This window comes from Spermophilus citellus (assembly GCF_964194105.1).
Source record: "Spermophilus citellus genome assembly, chromosome: 16".
Classification (NCBI taxonomy): domain Eukaryota; kingdom Metazoa; phylum Chordata; class Mammalia; order Rodentia; family Sciuridae; genus Spermophilus; species Spermophilus citellus.
Window position 1 is genome coordinate 41618218 of NC_138196.1, and position 24742 is coordinate 41642959.

Consider the following 24742-nt stretch of genomic DNA (forward strand, 5'->3'; position numbering starts at 1 on the left):
ACTAGAACCCGGAGCTACAAATCAGCAGCGAGGACGAGGCAGCGCCTCCAGGCTGTCCACGTCGCTGGCCGCTCCTGACCGGGTGCCCCCAGCCCAGCACCCGGGGCTAGCCCGTGGCTCCCGCCCCCGGGGCGGTGCCGGGAACACGCGGCGCCTCCGCCGGTCACGTGGGGGCCGCTCCGCCGGGCGGCGCTGCCGCTTCCCGATCGCGCCCTCCCAGCGCCGGGGACGCGGCGCTCGCGCTCCCGCCCGAGCCCCAGGGAAGCGGAGACAAGGAGGCGCCGCCGCCCCCTCCTCGCGGCTGCTCCCCGGCCCTGCGCCCGCAGCATGCCCGCCGCGGAGCGGAGCGCCGCCCTCCTCCCGGAGCTCGTGGAGGCGACGACGCTGCCGGCCGCGGGGCCGCGGCTGCAAGGGTAGCGGGGCCGGAGTTGGGCACCCGGGCGCCGCAAGGCGGGCGGAGCGGGAGGAGAAGCAGGCATCCTCCGCGGCGTGGCGGGCGGCGGCCCTGCTGCCCGGCGCGCCCATGGCCCTGGAGGACGGAGAATGCGAGCTGCACTCCGCGCCGGCCTCCGCCTTCCCCCGCGCCGCGTGCTCGGCGCCCCCCAGAGCTGCTCCGGTCGCCGCCGCCCCTCAGCTGCGGGCGCCGAGCCGCTAGCTGCGCTAGGACCCATTGCCGCTGGCCGCCGAGGGGCGGAGGCAAGGGAGGAGTGGGAGCGAGAGGGCCCGGGAGACGGGCGCCGGCCCGGGTGCAGCACGGCATGCAGCTGCGGGCTCCCGCGCCCGCGTGAGGGTGTCGGTCCCGGGCCCCGCCATGGCTGGGAAGGACAGTGGCAACCTGAAGACGGTGAGGTTGTGGCGGGACGCCGCCCTTCGCGCCAGGAAGCTGAGGAGTAACCTGCGACAGCTAACCCTCAGCGCGGCTGGGGGCTGCCCCGGGGCCGGAGCCGGAGCGGATCCGCTCGAGTCCCCCGACGCTCCCCAGCTAGTGCTGCCAGCCAACATCGGGGACATCGAGGTGCTGAACCTGGGGAACAACGGCCTGGAGGAGGTGCCTGAAGGGCTGGGGTCGGCGCTTGGCAGCCTACGCGTCCTGGTCCTGCGCAGGAACCGCTTTGCCCGGCTGCCCCCTGCGGTGGCTGAGCTTGGCCACCATCTCACGGAACTGGACTTGAGCCACAATCGGCTGACAACCCTGGGCGCGGAGGTGGTGAGTGCCCTAAGGGAGCTGCGCAAGCTAAACCTCAGCCATAACCAGCTGCCTGCTCTGCCCTCCCAGCTGGGCGTGCTTGCCCACCTGGAGGAGCTGGATGTTAGCTTCAACCGACTGGCGCACCTGCCCGACTCACTCTCTTGCCTCTACCGCCTGCGCACCCTCGATGTGGACCACAACCAGCTCACTGCCTTTCCCCGGCAGCTGCTGCAACTGGCGGCCCTGGAGGAACTGGACGTGTCCAGCAACCGGCTGAAAGGCCTACCTGATGATATCAGTGCCCTGCGTGCCCTCAAGATCCTCTGGCTGAGTGGGGCCGAGCTTGGCACTCTGCCCATCGGCTTCTGCGAGCTGACCAGTTTGGAGAGCCTCATGCTAGATAACAACGGGCTGCAGGATCTGCCCACCCAGTTCAGCCAGCTGCAAAGACTCAAAATGCTCAATCTCTCTTCCAACCACTTTGAGGAGTTCCCTGCAGCTCTGCTGCCCCTGGCTGGTCTGGAGGAGCTTTACCTTAGTCGCAATCAGCTCACCTCAGTGCCATCCCTTATCTCGGGGCTGGGAAGGCTTCTCACTCTGTGGCTGGATAATAACCGCATCCGATACTTGCCCGACTCCATTGTGGAACTGACCGGCCTGGAGGAGCTGGTGCTGCAAGGGAACCAGATCGCGGTGCTTCCTGACAACTTTGGCCAGCTCTCCCGTGTGGGATTGTGGAAGATCAAGGACAACCCACTGATACAGCCCCCTTACGAGGTCTGCATGAAGGGGATCCCCTACATCGCGGCCTACCAGAAGGAGCTGGCTCATTCCCAGCCAGCCGTGCAGCCCCGTCTCAAGCTGCTCCTGATGGGGCATAAGGCTGCAGGAAAGACCTTGCTCCGACACTGCCTCACGGAGGAGATAGTGGAGGGAAGCCATGCAGGAGGGGACAAACAGAAGAACTACCCACCTTCCCCTCCTGCCAGTAGCAAGGGTATTGAGGTGACCAGCTGGACAGCTGATGCCTCCAGGGGTCTGAGGTTCATCGTGTATGATTTAGCTGGTGATGAAAGCTATGAGGTGATCCAGCCCTTCTTCCTCTCCCCAGGAGCCCTGTATGTGCTGGTAGTCAACTTGGCCACCTATGAACCACGCTGCTTTCCCAGTACTGTGGGCTCCTTCTTGCATCGGGTCGGGGCCCGGGTACCTCATGCTGTGGTGTGCATTGTGGGCACGCATGCAGACCTATGTGAGGAACGGGAGCTGGAGGAGAAGTGTCTGGATATTCACCGCCAGATCGCCCTGCAGGAGAAGCACGATGCCGAGGGCCTGAGCCGTCTGGCCCAGGTGGTGGATGAGGCCTTGGCCCGGGACTTTGAGCTGCGCTCTGCCAGCCCCCATGCAGCCTACTATGGTGTTTCTGACAAGAACCTTCGGCGACGCAAGGCCCATTTCCAATACCTGCTCAACCACCGGCTGCAGATCCTCTCTCCGGTATTGCCTGTTAGCTGCAGGGACCCCCGCCAACTGCAGCGCCTTCGGGACAAGCTGCTTTCTGTAGCTGAGCACCGAGAAATCTTCCCCAACTTACATAGAGTCCTGCCGCGATCCTGGCAGGTGCTGGAGGAACTGCATTTCCAACCACCACAGGCACAACGACTTTGGCTAAGCTGGTGGGACTCTGCACGCCTGGGCCTGCAGGCAGGGCTGACCGAGGACCGACTGCAGAGTGCTCTTTCCTACTTGCATGAGAGTGGCAAGCTGCTCTACTTTGAGGATAGCCCGGCCCTCAAGGAGCACGTCTTCCACAACCTCACCCGCCTCATTGACATCCTCAATGTCTTTTTCCAGAGGGATGCTTCCTTGCTGCTGCATAAACTGCTACTAGGGACCAGTGGAGAGAGTGAGGGGGAGGGGGAAAGCTCCCCAGTGATGTCGCTGTCCACCCAGAGCCAGGACCTGCTCCGGGCCACCCAGCTCCATCACTATGTGGAGGGCTTTCTGCTGCATGGGCTCCTGCCAGCCCATGTCATTCGGTTGCTGCTTAAGCCTCATATCCAGGCTCAGCAGGACTTGCAGCTGCTGCTGGAGCTGCTGGAGAAGATGGGACTCTGTTACTGCCTCAATAAACCCAAGGGCAAGCCTTTGAATGGGTCCACAGCTTGGTACAAGTTCCCATGCTATGTGCAGAACGAGGTGCCCCATGCAGAGGCATGGATTAATGGGACCAACCTAGCGGGGCAGTCTTTTGTGGCTGAGCAGCTGCAGATTGAATATAGTTTTCCCTTTACCTTTCCACCTGGGTTGTTTGCACGCTACAGTGTCCAGATCAACAGCCATGTGGTGCACAGGTCAGATGGTAAATTTCAGATCTTTGCATATAGAGGAAAAGTTCCTGTGGTGGTGAGTTACAGACCTGCCAAGGGGGTCCTGCAGCCAGATACCCTGTCCATTGCCAGCCATGCATCATTACCAAATATATGGACCGCATGGCAAGCCATCACCCCCTTGGTAGAGGAACTGAATGTCCTACTTCAGGAATGGCCTGGACTGCACTACACTGTGCACATCCTCTGTTCTAAGTGCCTTAAGAGGGGGTCGCCCAATCCACACGCTTTCCCAGGTAAGTGGAGAGAAGGTCACAGTTCTGTGGTGTGTTGCAAGTTGCATTCGTGGAATATTTGTTGCTAATTTGGCAGAATGTTTACTTAACCTCACAGGTTCCTTAGGGAAGCTTTGCAGGGTAAATATTGGGAGTTTTGGGGACAAGCAAAGGGCACTGAGTACCTGAGAAACATGAAATACCTTCACAAGTGTCATCTTCTCCTAATGGGAAGACCCAGACTTTTGAAAATCAAAACATTTCCCATCTCCTTTCCCCTCCTCTTAATTTAGCCACATTTTGTGGAAGGAAATTTCAGGTGGTTGAACAGAAGCTGGGACTAGAGTGACATTAGTCACTTGCCAAGCCTTGACTGTCAGGCAAACTAGACAGAGGGAGGAGTCTGGATTGGGTCTATGGTCCTTTTCTTTTGTTTAAATCCAGAGTGCAGTCTTCAAGTCACAGTGATGGCTCACCCTTCTTAAGAAATTTCAAAGAAGAATGTTCTGTAATTGGGGGCGAATGGTGGATGAGTAAAGACAAACATTTCAGACTGCCATGCATGACTAAATCCTGAGATTGCTGTTTCACCCCACACACTCTGGGGCATGAAAAAGATTGCTGAAATCTCTGAGGGGAGTTTCCTTGGGTATTTCCTGGCAATTTTGAGCTTTATAGACATACAGTTTGTTTCTTGGTAAATATTAAGAGATGGAGTGCTCTGGCAGAAATGGAAGGGACAAAAAGCTGACAAGAATCCTCTAGGGAGGTTTTCCAACAGACTTTTCTTTTTTTTCTTTTTGAAACCATCATAGGCAAGTGGGAGAATTTCATGACTAGTTGTCTGGGGTTTATTTTCTTTGTCAGATTTTATTTCCTTTTTTTTTTTCAGAGCAATTTTAGATTTATAGTAAAATTGAATAGAAGGAATGTAGATGTTCCATTTCACTCTGCCCCCAGGCGTGCACAGCCTCCCACCCCATCATCAACACCTTGTACCAGGATGGTACATTGGTTCCAATCCATGAACCTGCACTGACACGTCATTATCACCCAAAGTTCCCAGTTGACCTTAGAGTTCACTCTTTGTGTTGTACATTCTGTGGGTTTGGCCAAATGTATAATGACATGTGTCTGCCATTGTTTTGTCATAAAGAAGATTTTCACTCTCCTGAAGAGCCTCTCTACTGGTTTATCTACCTCCCTTGCCCTCCCAGTCTTGCCAACCTCTGATCATTTTATTGTCTCCATAATTTTGCCTTTTCCTTCTCTGGGATTTTTTTTTTTTTTTTGAGCTTTGTTAATTAATCTCAAACAAGTGTTTAGCTGGGAATGTGGCTGTTTCTCATTTTTTTGGGGTTCTTAAACTCATTTTGTGGAACAAGCTTGGTGAACAGCATTATGAGAGTCCTAGGCATAAACCATATGGCAATTGTGTCATTGCCAGTGGCTTACCTTGGTCCCCTGTCCCCTGGGCACTTTGAGGGGTGATAAAATGGAAGAGTACACACCACTCTGATCTTTGTCCTGGTCAGAGTGCCAACAAAAATACAGTTCCTAATAGTATCAGGAAGGAATCGGATACCAATATTTCCGAAGGTAACATCTTTCCGTTGCCCTAGATCTAGGCTGAGTTTAATTCTTCGTTTTGAAAAAAGCCACCATATTGGGTTACCAGTCAACTGAGCCTTTCATTCTGTACGACTGTCTGGCATCTTGTCACAGTTCATGACTTGGTGGACTCTTCAGTTTGTTTTGTATTTACCATTGTAACTTATTCATGGAAGTAAAATACTTCCTTGTGTGTTGCTAACTTGCATAAAGTGGTTGAGAGTTACATTGTCACAGAGTAGCTTATTGAAGGCGCTACCTAAGACCAGTTTGTAATCCAGAGATGAAGCATTAATAAAACCAATGTTGTTAACAACAAAGGGAAAGACATGGGTTATTGAACAAGTAAGGATCTCTACAGAGGAATTCCAAGGCCTTTGAGAAGTAAACAGTGAGGCTGTTTTATCCCCCCAAACCTTCGCTCTTTATCTTTTAACAATCATAAATTCTACAAACAAGTTGTACTAAGATGCAGAATAAGCCCATTCTCTTTATTTTTTTGTCCTGTCTGCCTTTCACCTGAGGTACACCTGGTTGGCAGGCCAGGCTACAAGGAAGTGATTAATTTTCAACTTGCAAAACAGAAACAAAAATTTTTGGTTGAAAAACTTAAATCTTATGTATTGATTAGGACTGAATCATTGGTCATTTTCAGAATTTTTATTTCATATTTATAATCAGAAATGTCATCTTTTTGATTTGTTTAGGATGGTATTTTTTTCCCCCGAAGTATCAAAGGGCTCATAATAGTGGGGCATGTGATTTAAGTACCTTTTTTATTAAATTATGAAGGCAAGAAAAATACCACATCTTCCTCTTTTATGTTTTTCTGTGATTGTCATGATTTGTTACTAATTATCACAATTTTGAAAGATTTGTTAGGAGCTAAAATAATAAAAGTTAGAAGGTGATGTGGGAACAATTATAATGTTTGTTCAGTTAGGGTATGCATTAAAAATGCATTCGTTAAACCACTATGTTAAAACAATTCAAGAGAATCCCTTGAATCTAGTAGTAGCCTTTTGTTGTTTTAAAAAAGTCATTTTACTATTTAGGAATATAAAAATTGGTTATTTAGTTTTATATTTACTTACAAGTATCAAGTCCTGTAAATTATAACAATATTATATACAGTAGTTAAAAAAAAAAAAACTGGATTTTTAGTTTGTTTTTTAACTTTGGGACACTGCAGGAAGAATATATAACAAGTTACTGTCTTCCTTGATATTATCCAGAAGAAACACAAAGTTGCATTACTATCTTTTAAAATGTTTTTATGCGAGAAGCCAGTTTGGCCCTGTCCTCTTAAATTTTCTGGCCTGAACTGCATTAATGTAGTTGGCTGATGTAAGTATAATGCTAGATTTCTCTTTTCTTGTTTTAGTTTTGGAAATGTAAATGTTTTGGAAACTACTCAGTCTGCAACCATTGGTTAAAAGCTCTTGTAAAAAAAAAAGATCTAATCAAGCTGTCAAAGAGATTACTTTTTTGTCTTGTTTAAGACAGTTGGGCTGAGCCCCAGGAGAATGCTTTCTCAGGGACCCACTACTGTCTGCCTCCCTTAGAAAGAGGCTTCCTTTCCTTGTGCTCTTGGCCTGCTGGTCATTTGGTTCTGTGTTCCGGTCTGAGAGCATGCTTCTCTGTGTGGAATAGTTATATATTTTTCTAGTCTATCAGTATGATACTTAAGCCAGAAAAGTCCAGTATTACTGTGGATGTATTGACTAAAACTTGGTGGCTGGAACATTGGCCTGCAGCAAGATTCGACTGCTTGGATATTCCATTTCAACAACTGAGTGAACGCTGTGTGTTCTTCAATTGGAAGAGTGTGTCTTAGTCCAACTTGGCACTGAATGTGCATTTTCACCCCAAATCCTACCTCCCGAATCATTAAAGGTCATTTTTAAGAATAATGAGAAAGCAAATCCAAATCAGTAAACCCAGTCAGTTGTATGGTGTTCTTTAACTACCTTGTCTTTCATTCACTCAGTAACAACATGAAGAGCTTTCTATACCTCCCGACAGGTATCGGTTGCCCCCTCTTCAGTCCCTTGCACCTGGTGTGTACCTGTCTGATGATGCTCGGTGTATTTTGCCTTATTCCACTGGCGTAGGAGTAAGTCATAACATCTCTTTGGTGGGATGGTTCACTTGCCTCTTCCAAGCAGGGAGGCACACACACACAAACACACACACCTGAGGCTTTGTCATCTCTGGGAGAGTCCCTCTGATGTTCCCTGAATCATTGTTTGGTCTTTTGTGAGAAATACCTTTTCTTCTTTGTCATTCTCATACTCTGTCAAATTTCCAGGTAGTAATATGATGATAATCTGGCCCCTTTGGGCTCCCCTCACCTCCAAATGTTCTTCCAGCCTCCCCTTTGTGTCTGTGTTACTGGTCTTGCCCTTGAATGGGTCCTTCATTTTGACCACTGAAGCAAAGCGAAATTCTTGCCTTATTATATCTAAGTTTTAGAATTACTGGAATTTGAGCATGACCTAGTTGTTTGGATTGAATTAGTCATTGTTTTTAATTTTACAAAGGTTATTCAATATCTTTTCAGTTTTAGCTTTATTAATATTGATGCTCCTTGGCTTTTATTTTATTTTATTATTATTTTTTTGAACAGGCTGCTTTGAACTCCTGGGGACTTTGTTTCGTATGAAAATAAAAACCTTACTCATGCAGTGGAAGAAGAACCGTGTGGAATTAAACGCAAAGAATGGAAAGGTCTCGGGGCTGTTCGGATGAGTTTAACTATTAGATGACTTCTTTCAGTTCCAGGGCAGAATCGCAAGTCCATCTCTGCACGAGTGGTTTAGAATTTTCCAGAGAAAGTGATTTTTATTTGTTAACAGGCATCTTAGGTCTCAGTCTGCTGCCTGTTCCTTCCTCTTACTCCCCAGTAGACCTTGCCTATTTTGGTTTTTGCTCATCTATTTCATCAAATACACTTTTACCGGGTGTGCTTCATAGAGCTGTTTGGGGGATTGGGTAAGGGAATGGTTTAGGAAGACAGTCATACCCGTGTCCGGGAAGAAATGTGGGGTTTCACAGAAAGGATGGATTGGACACATCTGGTTGTTTTCTCCATCAAATCCTTAACCGGCTTCTGTCCGTTGGAGCCTATTTTGATTAAGGACCATAATCAGATCCATAGGGTGCCTTTTGCTTTAGGTTTTGAAAACCAGAGGCAAGAACTGGCCTCCCTTGTCTCCTGCAGCCTTGGTGCTCTTGTGTCAAGGCAGTGGAGAGCTGCTTCACGTTCCCAGTCTCTGTGGAAAGTACATCAGATGGGGTCTGCCTAGGGCAGGGCCAGCCTAGCCTCAGATCTCCCAGGATCCGCTTATCTGGTTACAAAACCATTTGCTGGTGGTTGTCAGGTTCTCTTCTTCAGGGACTGGCAACCTTCACTTCATTGGGGAGGGACTAGGTAGCCCCACTTATTCCACATGATCCCATGCTGCTCTAGCACTCGGGAAGCTGGACCTGTCAGAGGGACAGAGGCATCTCAGATGGCTGCAGAATGCATGTGACCACGTGTCATCGAACCACAAAGACCCTCTCGCATGTACGAGATGCATTATTACCCACAGTGTTCACTGCCCCCGAGTTCTGATGTCTTGGGCCATGGGACAACAGCAGTCTTTGCCTGACACAGGGCTGAGCAGGTGGAAGGGGCTCAATGTGCCTTGGTTATTTTTGAAAGAACTCAAGAAATTCTAGTGACTCTTGATTCCTTGCGAGAGCTTTGGGTTTTATGATGTTGTTTATCTTAAAGCTTGTAGGTAAGGGAGGTACATCAGATTTCCCCACGCGATTGTTCTGGTATGCATATTCCTGCCCTCTGAAGCCCCCTCCTAATTCTGACAGAAGTGGGAGGGTGGTGGGCAAGGGGCAGCTTAACAGGGCGCCAGGGTGGGTTGAGAGTCAGAGTTGACCACTGAAAGCCTTTTGCCACCTGACCTCATGTTCATTCTCCTTGAGGCAATGAACACCCCTTCTTTCCAAAGCCTACTGTTCTGTAACTCTCTCTAAGCAAGCTCCAACCTTCCCAAACATTGGCTTCTATAAGAGGAAAAGGATAGATGAAGAGGAACAGGAGGATGTGACGGGTGGAGGTGGAATGGGTCTGGGAAGAAAGATATTTCTGGTAGTTTGTACCAGCAGCTTTGCCTTCTTCCTGGTGATGTTGCTTTCCAGAAACTCTGTCCTGGCTAAGCCCGCTGGTTTTAGTTCATGGAAGAATGTGGAAGAGTTGCTGGCTATCATGCAGATACAATTCTGTGCATGGTGTATACTATGGAGGCAGCGTGGATAACAATTCCCAGACACTAGTGCCAGCAGGACTGACTGATTTGTGGAGATGGAAAAGGAAAATTTTTGAGTTATTTTTATTTTTGGCACTAAATGCTTGCAAACATTTTCTCATATTTTTCCTTCCTTAACATCATCTGTTAGCTGAAAATAAATGAGGCTTGATTTCTTAAAGAGTGAATTAGTGAAAAGCCATCAGCCACATTTTGCTTTCTTTAGCTGTAAATTTATGGAAGATAAAGAATACAAAGTGTGAAAGCTGCAGAGGCAAGAGGCTGTAGGCATGGGGTGACTGGCATGGGGTGACGGGCGGTTGATTTGCAGGATCATTGTAAGCCTGGGGGCTATTTCACCACCCTCAGGAAGGGACTTCTTGCTCACGGCCTGCAGCCTGGGCAGCCAGGCTGGTCCAGCTATTCTGTTCACTTTTGCAAATCTGTGCACAAGTGTGCTTGGGAGAAGGGCAAGGAGGACAGGAAGACGGGAGTGATGTCAAGTCTGCTCCTTGGCTGCTCCTGCTGGTGTGTGGCCACTCTGCTCCTCGGGTGGGGTGGCTGAATGAGTCAAGCGCCTGCTGCTGCTGCTGCTGCTATTGCTCCTCCTCTTCCCCCACCCCCCTCTTCCTTTTCTCTTCCTCTTTTGAGACGGAATTGACATAAAGTGAAATTAATCATTTAAAAGTGAACAATCGCTGGGCATTTCCCTCCTTCACAGACTTGTGCAACCACCACCTCTAAGTCAAGTGCTTGTCTAGGCAAGGAGCGCTCGGGCTGTGGGTGGCTTTCTTCCTGGGGGGTGGGGGGGGGGAGGAGACTGGCTGGGAATTCTTTCCCCAGGCTCTTGGTGGGAAGTTTCCTTCTAGGGCATGTCTTAAGCAGAGTAGGGATTGGATTCTTGTGTTGGCCTTAAGATGCTGATTGATTGAACACCTTTTCCCAGGGTTGTAGTGAGAACCCTCTTATTCAATGTTGATAAGAGGACCAGACACAGGCCATCCCGGCCCTCTGTTCTGTCCTGTGGGGAATATGATTTGATGGGACACTGGGAAGGACACAGGGAGGAGAAGCACATGTGAGTGCTGGGGAATTGCTGTCTTCTGCACACAACTCTTTTTCTCATTCATCTTGAGCGGATCTGAGGGAAAGGGGATCAAGTGGCAGTGGCACAGAATTAGGACAGATGAAACAGAAAAGTGGACCATATGTTTATTAGCTTGGTTCTGTCATCAGTCATTGTTGATACAGCTACAGGCAGAAGTTTGCACTGAACTGAGAGTTTTAGGAGAATAAAATAAAATAAAATCTGACCTTGGGCCATAGGGAGCTGAGGTGGGATCTTGGCTAATGTCATTGCTCATTCTTTTTTTTGGCACCTGGGATTGAATCCAGGGGTACTCATCACTGAGCCACATTCCTAGTTCTCTTTTATATTTTATTTAGACACAGGGTCTTGCTGAGTTGCTTAGGGCCTCGCTAAGTTGCTGAGGCTGGCTTTGAACTCATGATCCTTCTACCTCTGCTTCCTCAGCTGCTGTGATTATAGGTGAGCCCCACCACATCCGTTGATTAATTGTCAGTTCTTGAGTATATGGAATCTGACCACGTATGGAGAAAATCATTTGTGTATTTGAGAAATTACTGGAAAGAGCGAGAAAAAAAAAAATCCTGGCTTTCGAGTTTTCCAGAAAAAAAGAAAAAAATGCTTGTGCTGAAAAAAAAACTGGCCACAGCTTTGAAGTTTACTTGACATGGATGAGGACGAGGTGGGAAGCAATGCCCCAGTCATTCTTTCCAATTGCTTTTCAGTCTGGATCATTTGTTTGCAGGCCAGGCAGACCTTGAGAAGGTGTATGTGAGGTTTTCTTAAAAGTTCCAAGACTTATCGTCCTTTCTGAAGGAAAGAAATGGTTCTTCATCAGGAATCGGTACCTTCCTCAGTCATTTATGGATTTGCTCCCATTTTGGAAGGGATTGAAGTCATTTCCAAACACCAAACACTTTGAATGATCACTGACTCAAAAGACAGTGAATTAAATTGGACGCTGTTGTAATAAAAAGATATGACTGCTCTTTAGCTGTCTCTGTTGAGGGATGCTTTGTTGTAGTGCTTTCCTATTACTAGGCTATAAATGTTGAGAGAATTAAAGAGTTAATTTTCTTAGATCCTCCCTACCCCTAAGATGAAGCGTAGCTATTAACACTGTGTTAGCACTTGGTTACAGCAGTGGTGAATTTTTTTCTGGGGTAGTAACATCAGCTTTCATCTCTTCCTCATTCCTTCTCCTTCTCTTCCCCTTCCTTCCTTTCCTTCCTTCTATCCTTTTCCATTTTTTTTTTGACAAAAGAGGTTTTTTTTTTTTTTAAGGTAATAGGAGAAATATAAAATCAGAAAATATTTCTCTTAGGTGCTATTGTTTATCAACTTTACTGCTGCAGTGAGGTTTTTATTTCTCAGGCCATAAAGTTTATTTGTTGTGTGTACCCTCACCTCTGCCTTTTTGAGAGCATCGGTGTGGAGAAGATGATGAGACTGGGTGACAATGTTAGGACTGTACCATGTTCCAGAGACAGCGTGAAGTGCCCCATATGGGCCATCTCCTGCAGTCCTGCAGGAACCCTGTGAAGTAGGTATCATTACCACCTTCATTTTCAGATGGAGAAACTGAGGTTTAGAAATTAAGTGAACTTCCCAGAGTGAGAGGGCTCTGGGGTTTTAGCTCAGCCTTCTGCTCCTACCTGCTGCCTCTACCTGCTGGCCTGTCCTGCCTCTCAGTTGACTTAGGCACACTTCCCAGCATGCAAAAACTGACCTGCCTTCCCTCCTCTTTCTATGTTTCTGTGAGGTGGATGTACAGAGACCTGGCACAAGAGGCCTGGGGGTCGTAATCAGGTGGGGTAAGAGGTAGGGAGAGCTCTGCTGGGGGTCTCAGAGAGGGATCCATGATGATTTCCAGGTAGTCACATAAAGAATTAGAGAACAGGGGCATTTCCAATTAGAATGGCATTTAAACAGGCAAGAAGGGCTCAGGCCTGGGTGTGTTTGTGTGTATATGTGTATATACAGAAGCATTTAGCAATGGTAATAAGGAAGACGTAATATATAATATTTCAATTATGTTCCTGAACTGGATAACATTTGCCAGTCTCTCCTGCTGACCCATAAAGTAGAATTTTGGAAGCTCTATCCTAGTATGTTTCTTTATCATCAGGCCAGACTCTATTGAGCCCATGGAAAAGATTTATGGCTGGGACAACTGAAGGGTGGTTTCAGATGATTTGCTCAGACCCATGATCAAATGATTGTTGGGCTAACAAAACACTTGCTCTGTAGATCCATGTCTAAGCATGCCACTGGCCACATCCGAGGCCAGGGAGAAAAGGAGCATTGGTTATTCTAACAGCCAGAGAGCTGCATGCCTGTGTAATTCCTTGGAATGTAGCCAAGAACATTGATTTTCCTTGCTTTACGTCTTACCCTAACAGACCCCGCAATAAAGGCAAATTTGGACCTAACACAAGTAGCATTTTATTGTGGGCCTTTTGCATTTCAATCTCTATATACTTTCTTTTATTTCTTTATACTTTCTTTATACACTACAGACTAACTGAAAATATATTTTTAATTAACTTTTTTTTTTTTTTTTTTTTTTTTTTTTTTTTTTTTTTTTTTTTGCTGTTGGAACACCAGCTCTTACACATTTCATTTGTTTGGACATGAATTACCATGCTGAGACGGTGGTTTCTCGAACCTTACGTCCTATGATAGGATTTGAATTTGTCTTCCCTTGCTTCTCAGTTTATCAGAATATACTTATATACCTTTTAGTTGAAATGCTAGGAAGTACAGGAAAGTTTTAAAACTTACTTTTTAACCTTTGTTTACTCCCCCCACCCCCATTCCTAGGGATTTAATCCAGGGGAATTCTGTCAGCAAGCTACACTCCCAGTCCTTTTAATATTTTGAGACAGGGAGTCAGTTGCTTAGCCTAGCCTTGAACTCGAGATCCTTCTGCCTCAGCCTCCCAAGTCACTGAGATTACAGGCATGTGCACCCATGTCTAGCTACGTTTAGCTTCTATTTTGACATGAAACAAAGGATTTTGTTTAAAACGGAAGCAGTATGGAATGGCGGTTAGTTGTAAGGGTTCTGGGGATAGACTGCTGGGTTCCAATCCCTGTTCTACCACCTGTCATCTGTGTGATGTTGGGAGTCGTCATGGTTTCTGTCTTATAGAGTGGTCCTGAGGATAGAGTTAATGCAGGTAAAAAGCTTAGAAAGATGCCTGACACATGGAAGCGGTCAATAGATGTTGACTCTTGCCGTGAGTGCCAAAATTCCAGAAGGTACAAAAGGCTAAAAGGTATATTTGAAAATCTGATAAGGTTGTGGATAAAACTCTTCTTTTTTTTTTTTTTCATAACAGGGGTGGAGAACAGTGTGATCCTTGTTTATAAATACCTTATGTCTTTTAAAAAATGCTTCCTCCCCTTATTAAAACATACAGATTTTGGAGGATACAGTTAAAAAATTGCTCAGAGCTGATATACAGCATAATCATACTACATGTTTTGCTATTTCTTTCAGGTATTCCCCCCCCAAACCCCATCCCAACTATAAGCTTAGGTTTTAAAATGCATAGTTATTTTGTTGTATAAATAATTATTGATTTTTTAAGCCAAATCTATTGTGTATATAGTTTGATGGAATTAATACCTACACAATAATTATAAGTGCTTATAGAGTACATCAAGGTGATTTTACCTTTGTTTGTTAATGTTTTTGGGTACTGGGATTGAACTCAGGGGTGCTCAACCACAGAGCCACATCCCCAGCCCTAATTTGTATGTTATTTTGAGTCAGGGTCTCACTGAGTTGCTTAGTGCTTCTCCATTGCTAAGGCTGGCTTTGAACTCTCCATCGTCCTGCCTCAGCTACCAAGCTGCTGGAATTACAGGAGTATGCCACCATGCCCAGCTACCTTTGTTAATTTAACCTCATGTTACCTTGGTGTAACCATTTGGGGCCTCTTTAAGTTTATTTTTTTTTTCAATTCTGTGATGACTGCATTTTCTTATAAAAGCTCTTTCCTATTTGGACAGTAATCTCCAAAGTGGAATCATTGCATGAAAGGCAAAGAAAGTCATTAAGTCTCAATTCATATAGATGTTGCTTTCCATGAGGGTGGCACAGCTTATCTGTCTATCTACTTCGAATGCGAGATCTCTTTCTCTGTGCTTGCTTGACACTGGATGTTATCTTAAAAATGCACTAACATTTAATGGAAAAATGGTATCTCACTGGCAATTCAAAATTCTAATCTGTGACTGTAAGTGTTTCTTGTAGGCACATTCTCTAATTGTGTCGCTGCTTTTCTGAGTTCTCTGATAATGCTTTTAGCATCATTTGAGTGGTTTTTGATTTTTGTGTCTTACATTGTTTTTAATTTTTTTTTTGTCACAGTGTTTTACCAGTTTATATTAACTCTTCATATATTAAAGGTAATAACCTCATAGCTATCATATTTAAGGCATTTTTTTTTTCTAGCTTGTTTGCCTTTTCAATTGCTTAGGAAGTTTTGATGTTTTGAGGTTTTAAATATCATTCAATATAGTTGATAGTTCCTTGTTTCTTCCAGAACTTTAAAAAAATAGCACTATTATTATTTTTAAATACACAGAAGTAACAGAAGAAATGACACAGTGATTTTTTCCCCCTACATAATTTTAACTGACATTAAAACAAATAATGTCTGTATTTGAATAGTAAATCCAGTAGCCAATGCTCCCCACCTTTCCCAAGCTGGGCTCATATCTCCTCTGTAAAATGTTTCTTATGATTTCTTTCAGGGAAAATAAGGCATGTATTTGCATATATTTTACTCAAAGAGATCATGCTATTATGCTCATTGTTCTGTACCTTGCATTTGGTCACTTAAGAGTATAGTTCGATATGCTTTCATATGAGTAGTCCTAAACCTATAGCCTGTTCATGTATTTATGCCTCATAATATTCTACCCATGACTGTACTGTTTAGTCGGACCTATACTGACAGACCTTTGTTCCTTTCCAAGTTTTTTTTTTTTATATATAGATTTTAAGCTAAAAAGTTTAAGAAATACTCAATTTTATTTCTTTCAAGATTAACAGTCCTGCTTTGCGCTCAGAACACTCTTGAGATGCAATTAGAAAAAGACAAATCTCTGAATCAAAATGGTGGGACATAAAAAGAGGCTTGGGAATTATGAAAGCGTAATTTTGTGATTTAAAACAAAGGTAATGTTTTTAATTGGCCTTTGTGATGCATATTGGAACCCTATTGTTTTCCTCATAATTATGCATTTCACAGCTTCATTTATCCACTATCACAGAATGCAAGATGCAATGTTTAGACCTAGCAATAATTACAAATCTTGAATGTTTACAAATAAATAGACCACGGATCAAAATAAGACTGTGGCAGCAAGAATAATGCTCTGGCCGTGTAAGAAATCAATGAAAAAAAAAAATTGGTAATGAACCGTATCTCGCTGGTTCAGAACACTGTGCAGCCTTCCTACCCAGCTGTTATCCAGAGGAAATCTGCCTGTGCCAGCATAGCCCTTTTTCCTTTCTGTCCCAGGCTTCCCCTCTGGAGTTCCGCCCTGTCACACTGTCATATTTTCTAGACCTAAGCTTGGTGTGTTTTGCATAGGACCTGTACTTTGGATGTTTTGTCTTCATAGCAAGTGGGGGTATAAAATTTAAGAGATTACCCACATTGTTTGCTTTTCTCTGTGGGTAATGAATAAAGAATGAGTCTAATCCAGCACACTAAAATGTGTTTGACCTGGAAAAACAGTAAACAATGAAATCCTGTTTTAGTTGCTTTTGTGTTTAAAAGATAGTTATGGGCATATTTTCTTATTTTTGAAGCTAACAAAGTTATTAGTCAGCCTTGTAGAGTTAAGAGTTTTTTTTCTTTTTAAACAGGATCCATTGAACTGTGGTCTTTAAATTCCCTCCTCTCATCCTAAGTGACCAAATCAATACAGACAGTTGGAAGGAAGAGGGCAGGCCACATTTTCCTGTGAACATGTTATTAAAAAAATATATTCTCTGGGATTCTCTTGACTCACGGCATAGCTGGGGTGCCTTTGATTGGAGAGGGTTGCTGCTCATGAATTGCATGGAAAGAACTAAAAATAGAAATGTGAATTTTCCAGAAGAACATTGTGATGCCAAAAAACAGCCCTCTGGTCCACGGAGAGCTGGGCTGTTTTGTGCCCAGGATAGGATAGGACAGTAAAAGGGAATGCAAAACCTCTGTAGGGTGCATCTGTCCCCACCGCTGATACCACTTAGCCTCAGACGGCGCATAAAAGGCACATCCCTTGTTGTCCCCTTCTGGCTCTTCCAAGATGTTTTGGTGCCTCTCTTGGGCGAAGCAGGTGTTCTTTTGAATTTACTTCCTTTATTAAGCCTCTGTATCTATGTATGCCTTTTCCCCTCTCCAAGAAAAACACATGTGCATGTTCTCTGCTTCTCCCTGGTTTCTACATTGTTTCCGGATTTTTTTTCCCCCCTCTTGATGTAGGGAAAGGAAATATCCACTGGTTTTCTGTTTGGTCATTTCAGGAATTTGCCTTTGGGCTGTGTGGCCTGGCTTCTCTGTAGCCACACTGAGCTGAGCAGAAGCCTGCCAGCCTCCCCAGCCACTTCTTGAACACCATGGGTGCTTGTGAGTCTTGTCTGTGTAACGTGGTGCAGCATTCAAAGTTTATCCAGATAGCAGGAGTGATTGCATCGTGTTGATCTCCAGGGCTGTTAAAATTTTCTTGCTTAGCCAGAAGAACAGGTGACTGTTTCCAGCAAGATAAACTGCCCCATATCCGGTCCCCGTATTCCACATGAAGGAAGCCACGGGGTCAGAATGCTTATGCCTCCCCCTCTCCACAGTCTATAAACCTTCTGATTTACGGAGCCATTTATGATTCAAGACACGTTCATTCATGGGGGATCTCTACTGAGATCATAACCCACTGTAAACCAGGAGGAAGAATCAGGAATTAGAATGGCATCCATTGTTCTTTGTTAGGAAAGAATCTGATTCTTTGGATGTAGACAATTACTGGCTTTTGAAGAATCTGGTGTTGTGTCAGTGGCTTTGTTCATATCCCTGCAGAAACATGCTCTCTTGCCTTCTAAGGATTCAGAAGCATGTGCTACACTGGTCATTTCGTAATGCTTAGAATCTGGGTATATGTTGCTCAAAGCATGAATAACTTTCTGCTTCATCCTCCCCTTCCCACCATGCCTCTCCTCTGACTTAGCTCATTTCTGTAAAGGGGCTGATCTTCATCTCAAGAAGTCTCTATGGTTCCATAAGGAGGGTGGCTTAGAACAGTTATCTCTCTAGCTACAGCCAGAGGTGAGAACTGGCATGTGGCTTTTTTGCTTTCTGCTAAACCAGCATCAGAGAAAGAGATCTTACATCCTTTATCTTTGGGTGAAGCCAGAGGCAGTGGATTAGGAAGTGAGGAGGCTAGGACCTCTGGGAAGCTTACTTGGCCTCCTTCAGCCTCAGTTTCTTCATCTATAAATGAAGAGAAATAGTCCCAATGGCTCAAAGCATTTGCTCTTGCTATTACTGTCTTCTCAGATATTGTGAGGATGAAATGATTACTGGACATCTAGAGTAGTTTTTACCGTGAGGTAAGTGCTTAGTAAATGTGAGCTCTGATTACCATGCTCCCTGCTCATACATGAGGGATACTAAGGCACAGGAGGGCCGGAGACACACAGGATATAGCAGAGTTCAGGCTGTTCCTCAGAACCTACTGTCTGCTACCACCCTAGACTGCGTCTCAGGAAAATAATAGCTTCTACCTGTTAAAGGTGGGTGATTATTTGAATGAAAATGGGTGACATGTGCAAAGTGCTGGTGGTTCTTTTTAACTTTGGAGCACTGGACTGTGAACGTTAACTGGGGACCTGCCATGACTAGGCACAGTGCAGGGAGGTGAACAAGGTCCTGAGGGAGTGCATGGGAGGTGAACAAGGTCCTGATCCCAGGAAGCTGCAGTCCAGGGAAGCAGAGCAAACACAGTGGCAGCGCTGTGATAAATTCCTAGGGCAAAGACTTTCTGAGGAGCAGGAGAGGCCCAATAAGGGTGTCTGTCCAGAGCCAGGTGGGTGAGGTAGATGGATGGGAGGAGGTCTCAGAAGTCAGGTGGACTTGTAGGCTTTCTGAAAAACACCAGGGTCACTGAGTAGGGTGGAAGGATGAGGGTTGTACAAATTACTGGGAACCCAATGATTCACTTATCAATGCTTATCATGTGTGAATATTTTCAGGCTATGTATCTGATCAGTCGTATTTTTTTTTTCCCTTAAGAACTATTGGTAGCTCCAACATAGAGCTAAAATAAAGCCTGATGTTCCCTACCCCCCACCCCCTGCCTCCCAGGCAAGAGGAAAATATTGAAGCCAAAGGGGAACTGTTGGATTCACATTTTTGTAGGACCTCTCAGGGCAGTAGCAGAGAAGGTGGATTTGAATGGAGTCAAAAAGGAGTCAGGAATCACTTGAGATCATTCAGGGCCCCAGGCAGGTCTTCAGGGACCAAGGAAACAGGATCTGGGATGTTCATGAGGTGGAGACCTAGCTCCTCACCCTGAGATCTTGAGTCATGTCAAGGGAACTCTGCTAGCTTGAGTTTCCTCATCCATCAGACCTACAGCAGGACTCTGGTTTAAGTTTATGGCTCAGGATAAATTTTAACCACCATGGGGGAAAAAAAATAAAACTGGGGCCTGTTCTGTGTTGCCTGCTTTCTTAATTGGCTTATCAGGGTTGTTTAGTCGCCTTCCTAGATGGATGCACACTGAGCGAATTCCAGAAGATTTATAGTCTCATGTTTGTAAGCAGTGCCACTTGCAGAAGGATAAAATTCCCCATTTCTTAAATTTGGAAGGGTCGTGTAGAAATAAGAGACTTTATAAATAGTATCTGGTAACCTTTCTCCACTTTAAAATATTGAAAGGATGAATGATGCTGATGGTGGTTTGCTTTGCATCATGAATTATGTATGCAGTGAGCCTGGAGTTCTTTATGGCTGCGTATCACGAATCTTCTTTTGTTCTAGGTTATTTTCAGTGGTGGTGCTTGTAAAAGAAGAGGTCAGAGCAAGTGCCTTAAAGAGATCTGTTTGGTGTAGGGTGGTTGGTTTTGCTCTCCTATTCTGTTTGTTGCTTTTGTTTGTGCTTCATGTTTTTTTTCATTATCAGATTTGGGGAGGGCGGGAGTAGAGGCCCCTGTGGTGTTCACAGCTGGGTTGGGCTAATGGTAAAGCACAGAGCTGGCACATCTCTCTTTGGCTCATGACATCCAAAAGCAGCTCTCTTCTTGTAGTCTTTTCCCATTCTCTATGCCCCTTTTAAATTCTTCAAGGCGGTGACAGAGATCTGACAAAGATCTTTACACACTATGCAAAAGGACTTAGATTTTTACTTTTTGACCTAGCAATAAAAACAAATTGGAATACATGATTAGGAACATATACATGATCTTTTCCCCTAGCAATTTTCTCTTGACTCTTGATGAATTAGAAAGGATTAGCCTGGCACAGTGGTGCACGCCTGTAATCCCAGCGACTCCAGAGGAGCACAAGGATCATAATTTTGAGGCCAGCCTCAGCAATTTAGTGAGACCTTGTCTCAAAAGGAACTGGGGGTGTGACTCAGTAGTTGAGCAGCACCTCTGAGTTCAATCCAAAGTAATGCAGGAAAAAAAAATTAAGATTAAAAAAATATAAAATTGAGCAAAGAATTAGTTTGTGTATTCTGATGAGATATCAAGGGCACTGTTAAAATTTTACACACAAAGTAATAGTGACTATAGTGAAAGCCAATTGTAGCATGGCTTGTTTTAGTCATGTACAGCTTCTTTCTATACTGGAAGCTGCTACCTGTGTTTTGAAGGGTGCACTTCCCAACACAGGTGCCGTTCTAAGCTCATTGTAGCTAATTGGAAAGGACCTTGCCTGTGTACTTCATTGTAGGTTGGTGAGATGCTCCATCTTTCACAGGATGGTCCCAATCAAAAATGAGAGTAGTTGAGAGTGACTCCAAATTGAGGTGAGCCCAAGGCCAACTGTCCACCTCTGAAAGTGCATATCCGTCTGCCAAAGACTCGTTCCAACGTATTCGTCAAGAGTAACAGTTAATCAACTTATAGTCACTATAAAACTGTTGGGATTGTCCTTTTGGGGGGTTAATAATGGGTTTTAGCTCATGCTAGATTTTTAAAGAACGGTTTGCAAGCATAATTATTTGACTGAATTTAAATTAACTAAAAGATGCAAAGCAGTGCTCATGCAGTATAGAGAAGCCGAGTAGCATCTAGAATTTCCATGCAGGTAGATGATATTTATCAGGATATGTATTCATTCATTCCTGTAATATATTCAGCAGGAGGTTACTGAGGCCCTCTGGCAAGGTTCAGATACCAGGGAAGGTCAGCAGGTATTGCCCTCTCAGCCTGTCCTCGGAACTCTCTCCAGAGGGTTGATCAGGCTTGTGCACAGCTCTAATTCACCATGAGAAGTAAATTCACCAGAGCATCCTGAGAGTTCAGAGGAGAAAGAATCCTTCTAACCACAGGCCATGAAGAACCAGAGTTCTATGTATCCATAATAGGAAAGGCATGTTGGGAATAAGAGGTAGAGTTAAACACATGATCTCTATTCTTCTAGAGAAGTCAGCACATCACTTTTTTTTAACCTGTCACCAAAAGTGTGTAGTAATTAATTTTTGAATTATTCTCATGTAATAATACTTTGCATTACTTTTTTGAAACCCTGGGGTTAAAATGAATAATAAAAGAGTAGAAACACTGACTATCTTTGAACTATTTTTCTATGTGGACCCTGTAACGAGGTACATATATACGTATCACCTTTTATTTTTCTGTTCTTTTAAGAATTTTTATTACATTTTTTTGTTCTCTTAGGAATAGTTAAAAGCATAATTCCAAGAGTAACATATTTTAAACTTGGGCTATAAAAATATACCAGAAAGTTTATACAGTGAAAAATTTAGTGGGTCTACATACACTAATTATCATTGTGATTTTAATATGAAAATCATTGTCTTTGTTTAATTGCATTATCTGTTAGCACAGACTTGAAGTTCTCAACCCATTTGCTTTATCATCTTTCAATATAAAGACCTGTTTTTTGTCTCCTGTTCTATTGTATTAGAACATCTTAGTAATATGAGACATATCATGAATATATTATGTGTAGCTGAGCTGTATTTTAAAATAGAAAATATCAAGTCACCTCTAAATTTATAGTGGTTATTTACAAATGATGGAATTACGCCTTAAAATTGTCTCATAGATATTTCCCTATCCTCCAAAGGCACCTGATTACTCAAGGAAACTTATGATTCATGAATTCATGTCATAATTTTATTGTAGGGTTCCTTGTGGTAATTGCTTATTAGGGTAGTTTGCAAAATGAGAGAGATTCAAGTAGTAATGTGAACATTTTCCATCCCACTCCTTGCAGTTCTGTCTTCTGCATACAACAGATGGTGACAGTCACAGTGAGAATATATAGGAGATTAGAGGCAAGGGACTCAATGGCCACATAGCATCACCGACCTTTCCTACAAGGTCTAAGATGGGTCCTTACTAGGTAGCCACAGATCCTCTTCCTGGTTCTCATTTCAGTGCCTGAGTTCTAACTTCTGGAACAACAGTGCTCAGTCAGAGGGAGAGTTTGGAGCAGGCAGCGTGGACTGCAGGGGTGTGGACCAGTGGGACAGAGTGCTGCTCCTTGTTTCTTCAATGTTCTTATTCGTTTAAAGAAAGACAAGAATAAATCCACTTTAGTCAAGAGTAAAGCTTTTCAAAAATTGCCCAGCCAAGCCCTGAGGGACCCAGAATTTAAGACTCTTCATCATCATCTCCTTCTGAAGGTGGCATATGGCTTGGTATTTTTTCCGTGGCTGTCCCCTTGGGAGAGCAAACTGAACCAAGCGGGGGTGGAGGACAGCTGTTCTTTAGTAGGAATAACCCCTGCCTTAGTTTTTCTGTCTTCCTGAGTAAAATAATAGAATTCCAATTGTTTTATATAAACCATCCTTCTGACCTTTTTGTTTTATGAAAATTAAATTCTTCTAAGATACTGAATATCAAATTTGGGGACAAAAATAGTTGACCTAAGTAGTGGAAAGGCTGAACAGTGGCAACTCACTTTCACTGTAGGAGAAATTTCGGAGAAGTTACAGGAAGCTCACCTTGAATATTTGAGGACCTGACAGTTGAGTGATATAAAATTGTACTTAATAGTCATTTTTCAAAAGTAAGAGATGTTTTCCAGGGAGCAATTAATGCTACATACCATCTGCCTCTCAGCATGACTCACTCTCTAAGGGTGCGCCTCGGCTGAGTCTCTGGTTGGGTTCCAGGTCCATCTGAGTTAGGGTCATGCCTAATCTTCTCTCTTCATCTCCTGAATCTAGTATCTCCTTACTCACTCTTAATGATTACATCCAGAAATTTCTGACTTTAACAAAAATTTTAAAAAGTTTTTTTTTTCTTAAACTAAGTGGAACTAAGTCTTTATGGGGAAGTAGTTTCTCATCTTCTTATGTTGAAGATGAAATGATATTATTATCTTTAAACCTAGATGGAGTCCTAATTTTTTTTTCCAGAAATTAGATATCCCTTTTAGTAGCTCATGTGTGATCCAAGTATAAAATCAAAAGATATCCCAAGTCATCTTTTGGATGAGAAAATCTTAGCACTGTGATACCACCTCATCTCAGTGTGTCTGCCCTCTGCCCTTTATTCTTTCTCTGTCACTCTCTTTTTCCTCCTCTAGAGAGTGTAGGTGGGTTTAGAGGTAAGTGACTGCCAAGTGATCTCAAGTCCAAGGGCTTCATACTGGGATGCGACTGTTAGATGATAAACACATTTTGAAACTGTGTAATAGGTAGCCAATACAAATTATAGGAAGGGTATAGCTAATGTTGTACTCATTTGGTTCTGTAAGATAGTATAAATATGTTTGAGTATTTTAGTAGAAAGAAATTTAAAACATGGTCTTGTATTCTTTTATATTTTGACTTGTCTGAAATCTATCAAGGTCAAAAGAAGAATACTTAGAAGATGATTTGGTCCCAGGAATATTGAAAATAGTTTTACCTGGTGGTTTTTTGATATGATGACATTGTGTCTGCTAATGTCTAAAAGGGGGTGTCTAAATGTCTAAATATGAAGTTGGTGAGACTCATACCCTCAAGTTGTGCACTGGATAGCCTGCTTGGCCATTAGCAGTTTTAGTTGGCTTTGGGTAAAAATAGTTTTGTTTGTTCATTTTTTTTTCTTCTTTAGTTATGGAGGGTTTGGATAAGGCCCAGTCTCTGAGTGAAACAGGCCATGGTCTGGTTTAAGGATTGGCTTGCCCAGGACATGATTCCCTGAGACAGGCCAGGGATATAGATATTAAATGATCAAAATGGAGGTTAGAGACCTTTTTACTTTGTGGTTTGGAAAAAATATGAAGTCCAGAGGATTCAGGGGATCCCTGTTGGTGGAGCAGGAAAAGAGAATCTGCTGTAATAATATAGATGAGGTCGTCTGGGTGGGGATCTTTATGCCCCATCTAAGCAAGAAACAGAGGAAGGCCTTTGGGATGTCACTGGAATATGAGGAAAGAACCGCTGTTAGTTTTTAAAAGGAAAAAGGGTGAATGAGGGAGTAATGGCACCATTTAGATCTTATGATACATATACCACTGAGAGTGAGTGGTCCCATGGGAAATCAGCCTGTGATTAGTAAATTATTTTAAAATGAGGGGAGGACTCTCACCACCTGATTGTAATACTTACCTAAAACTCTAGTTATTAAGACGGTGTGGTATTGGTTTAGGTATAGACAAACAGGTCCATACATATATAGGCGATTGATTTTTGACAAAGGTGCAAATATAATTCCCATGAGGAAAGGATAATATATTCAATGAATGAGGC

General features: G+C 44.1%; 1 protein-coding gene across 3 annotated transcripts in view; it reads left to right on the plus strand.

Moving 5' to 3' along the window:
* Nucleotides 1-811: 811 nt before the first annotated feature.
* The window catches only part of MFHAS1 (multifunctional ROCO family signaling regulator 1), a gene marked incomplete at its 5' end in the record, with an annotated part of 95334 nt that continues 71403 nt past the window's right edge, over nucleotides 812-24742 (plus strand). For all 3 annotated transcript variants that reach the window (XR_014019125.1, XR_014019126.1, XM_081269194.1), the window contains one exon: nucleotides 812-3815. Coding sequence is in view for 1 of the 3 variants with exons in the window: in XM_081269194.1 (XP_081125320.1) it covers nucleotides 812-3815 (3004 nt within the window). The remainder of the gene's footprint in view (nucleotides 3816-24742) is intronic.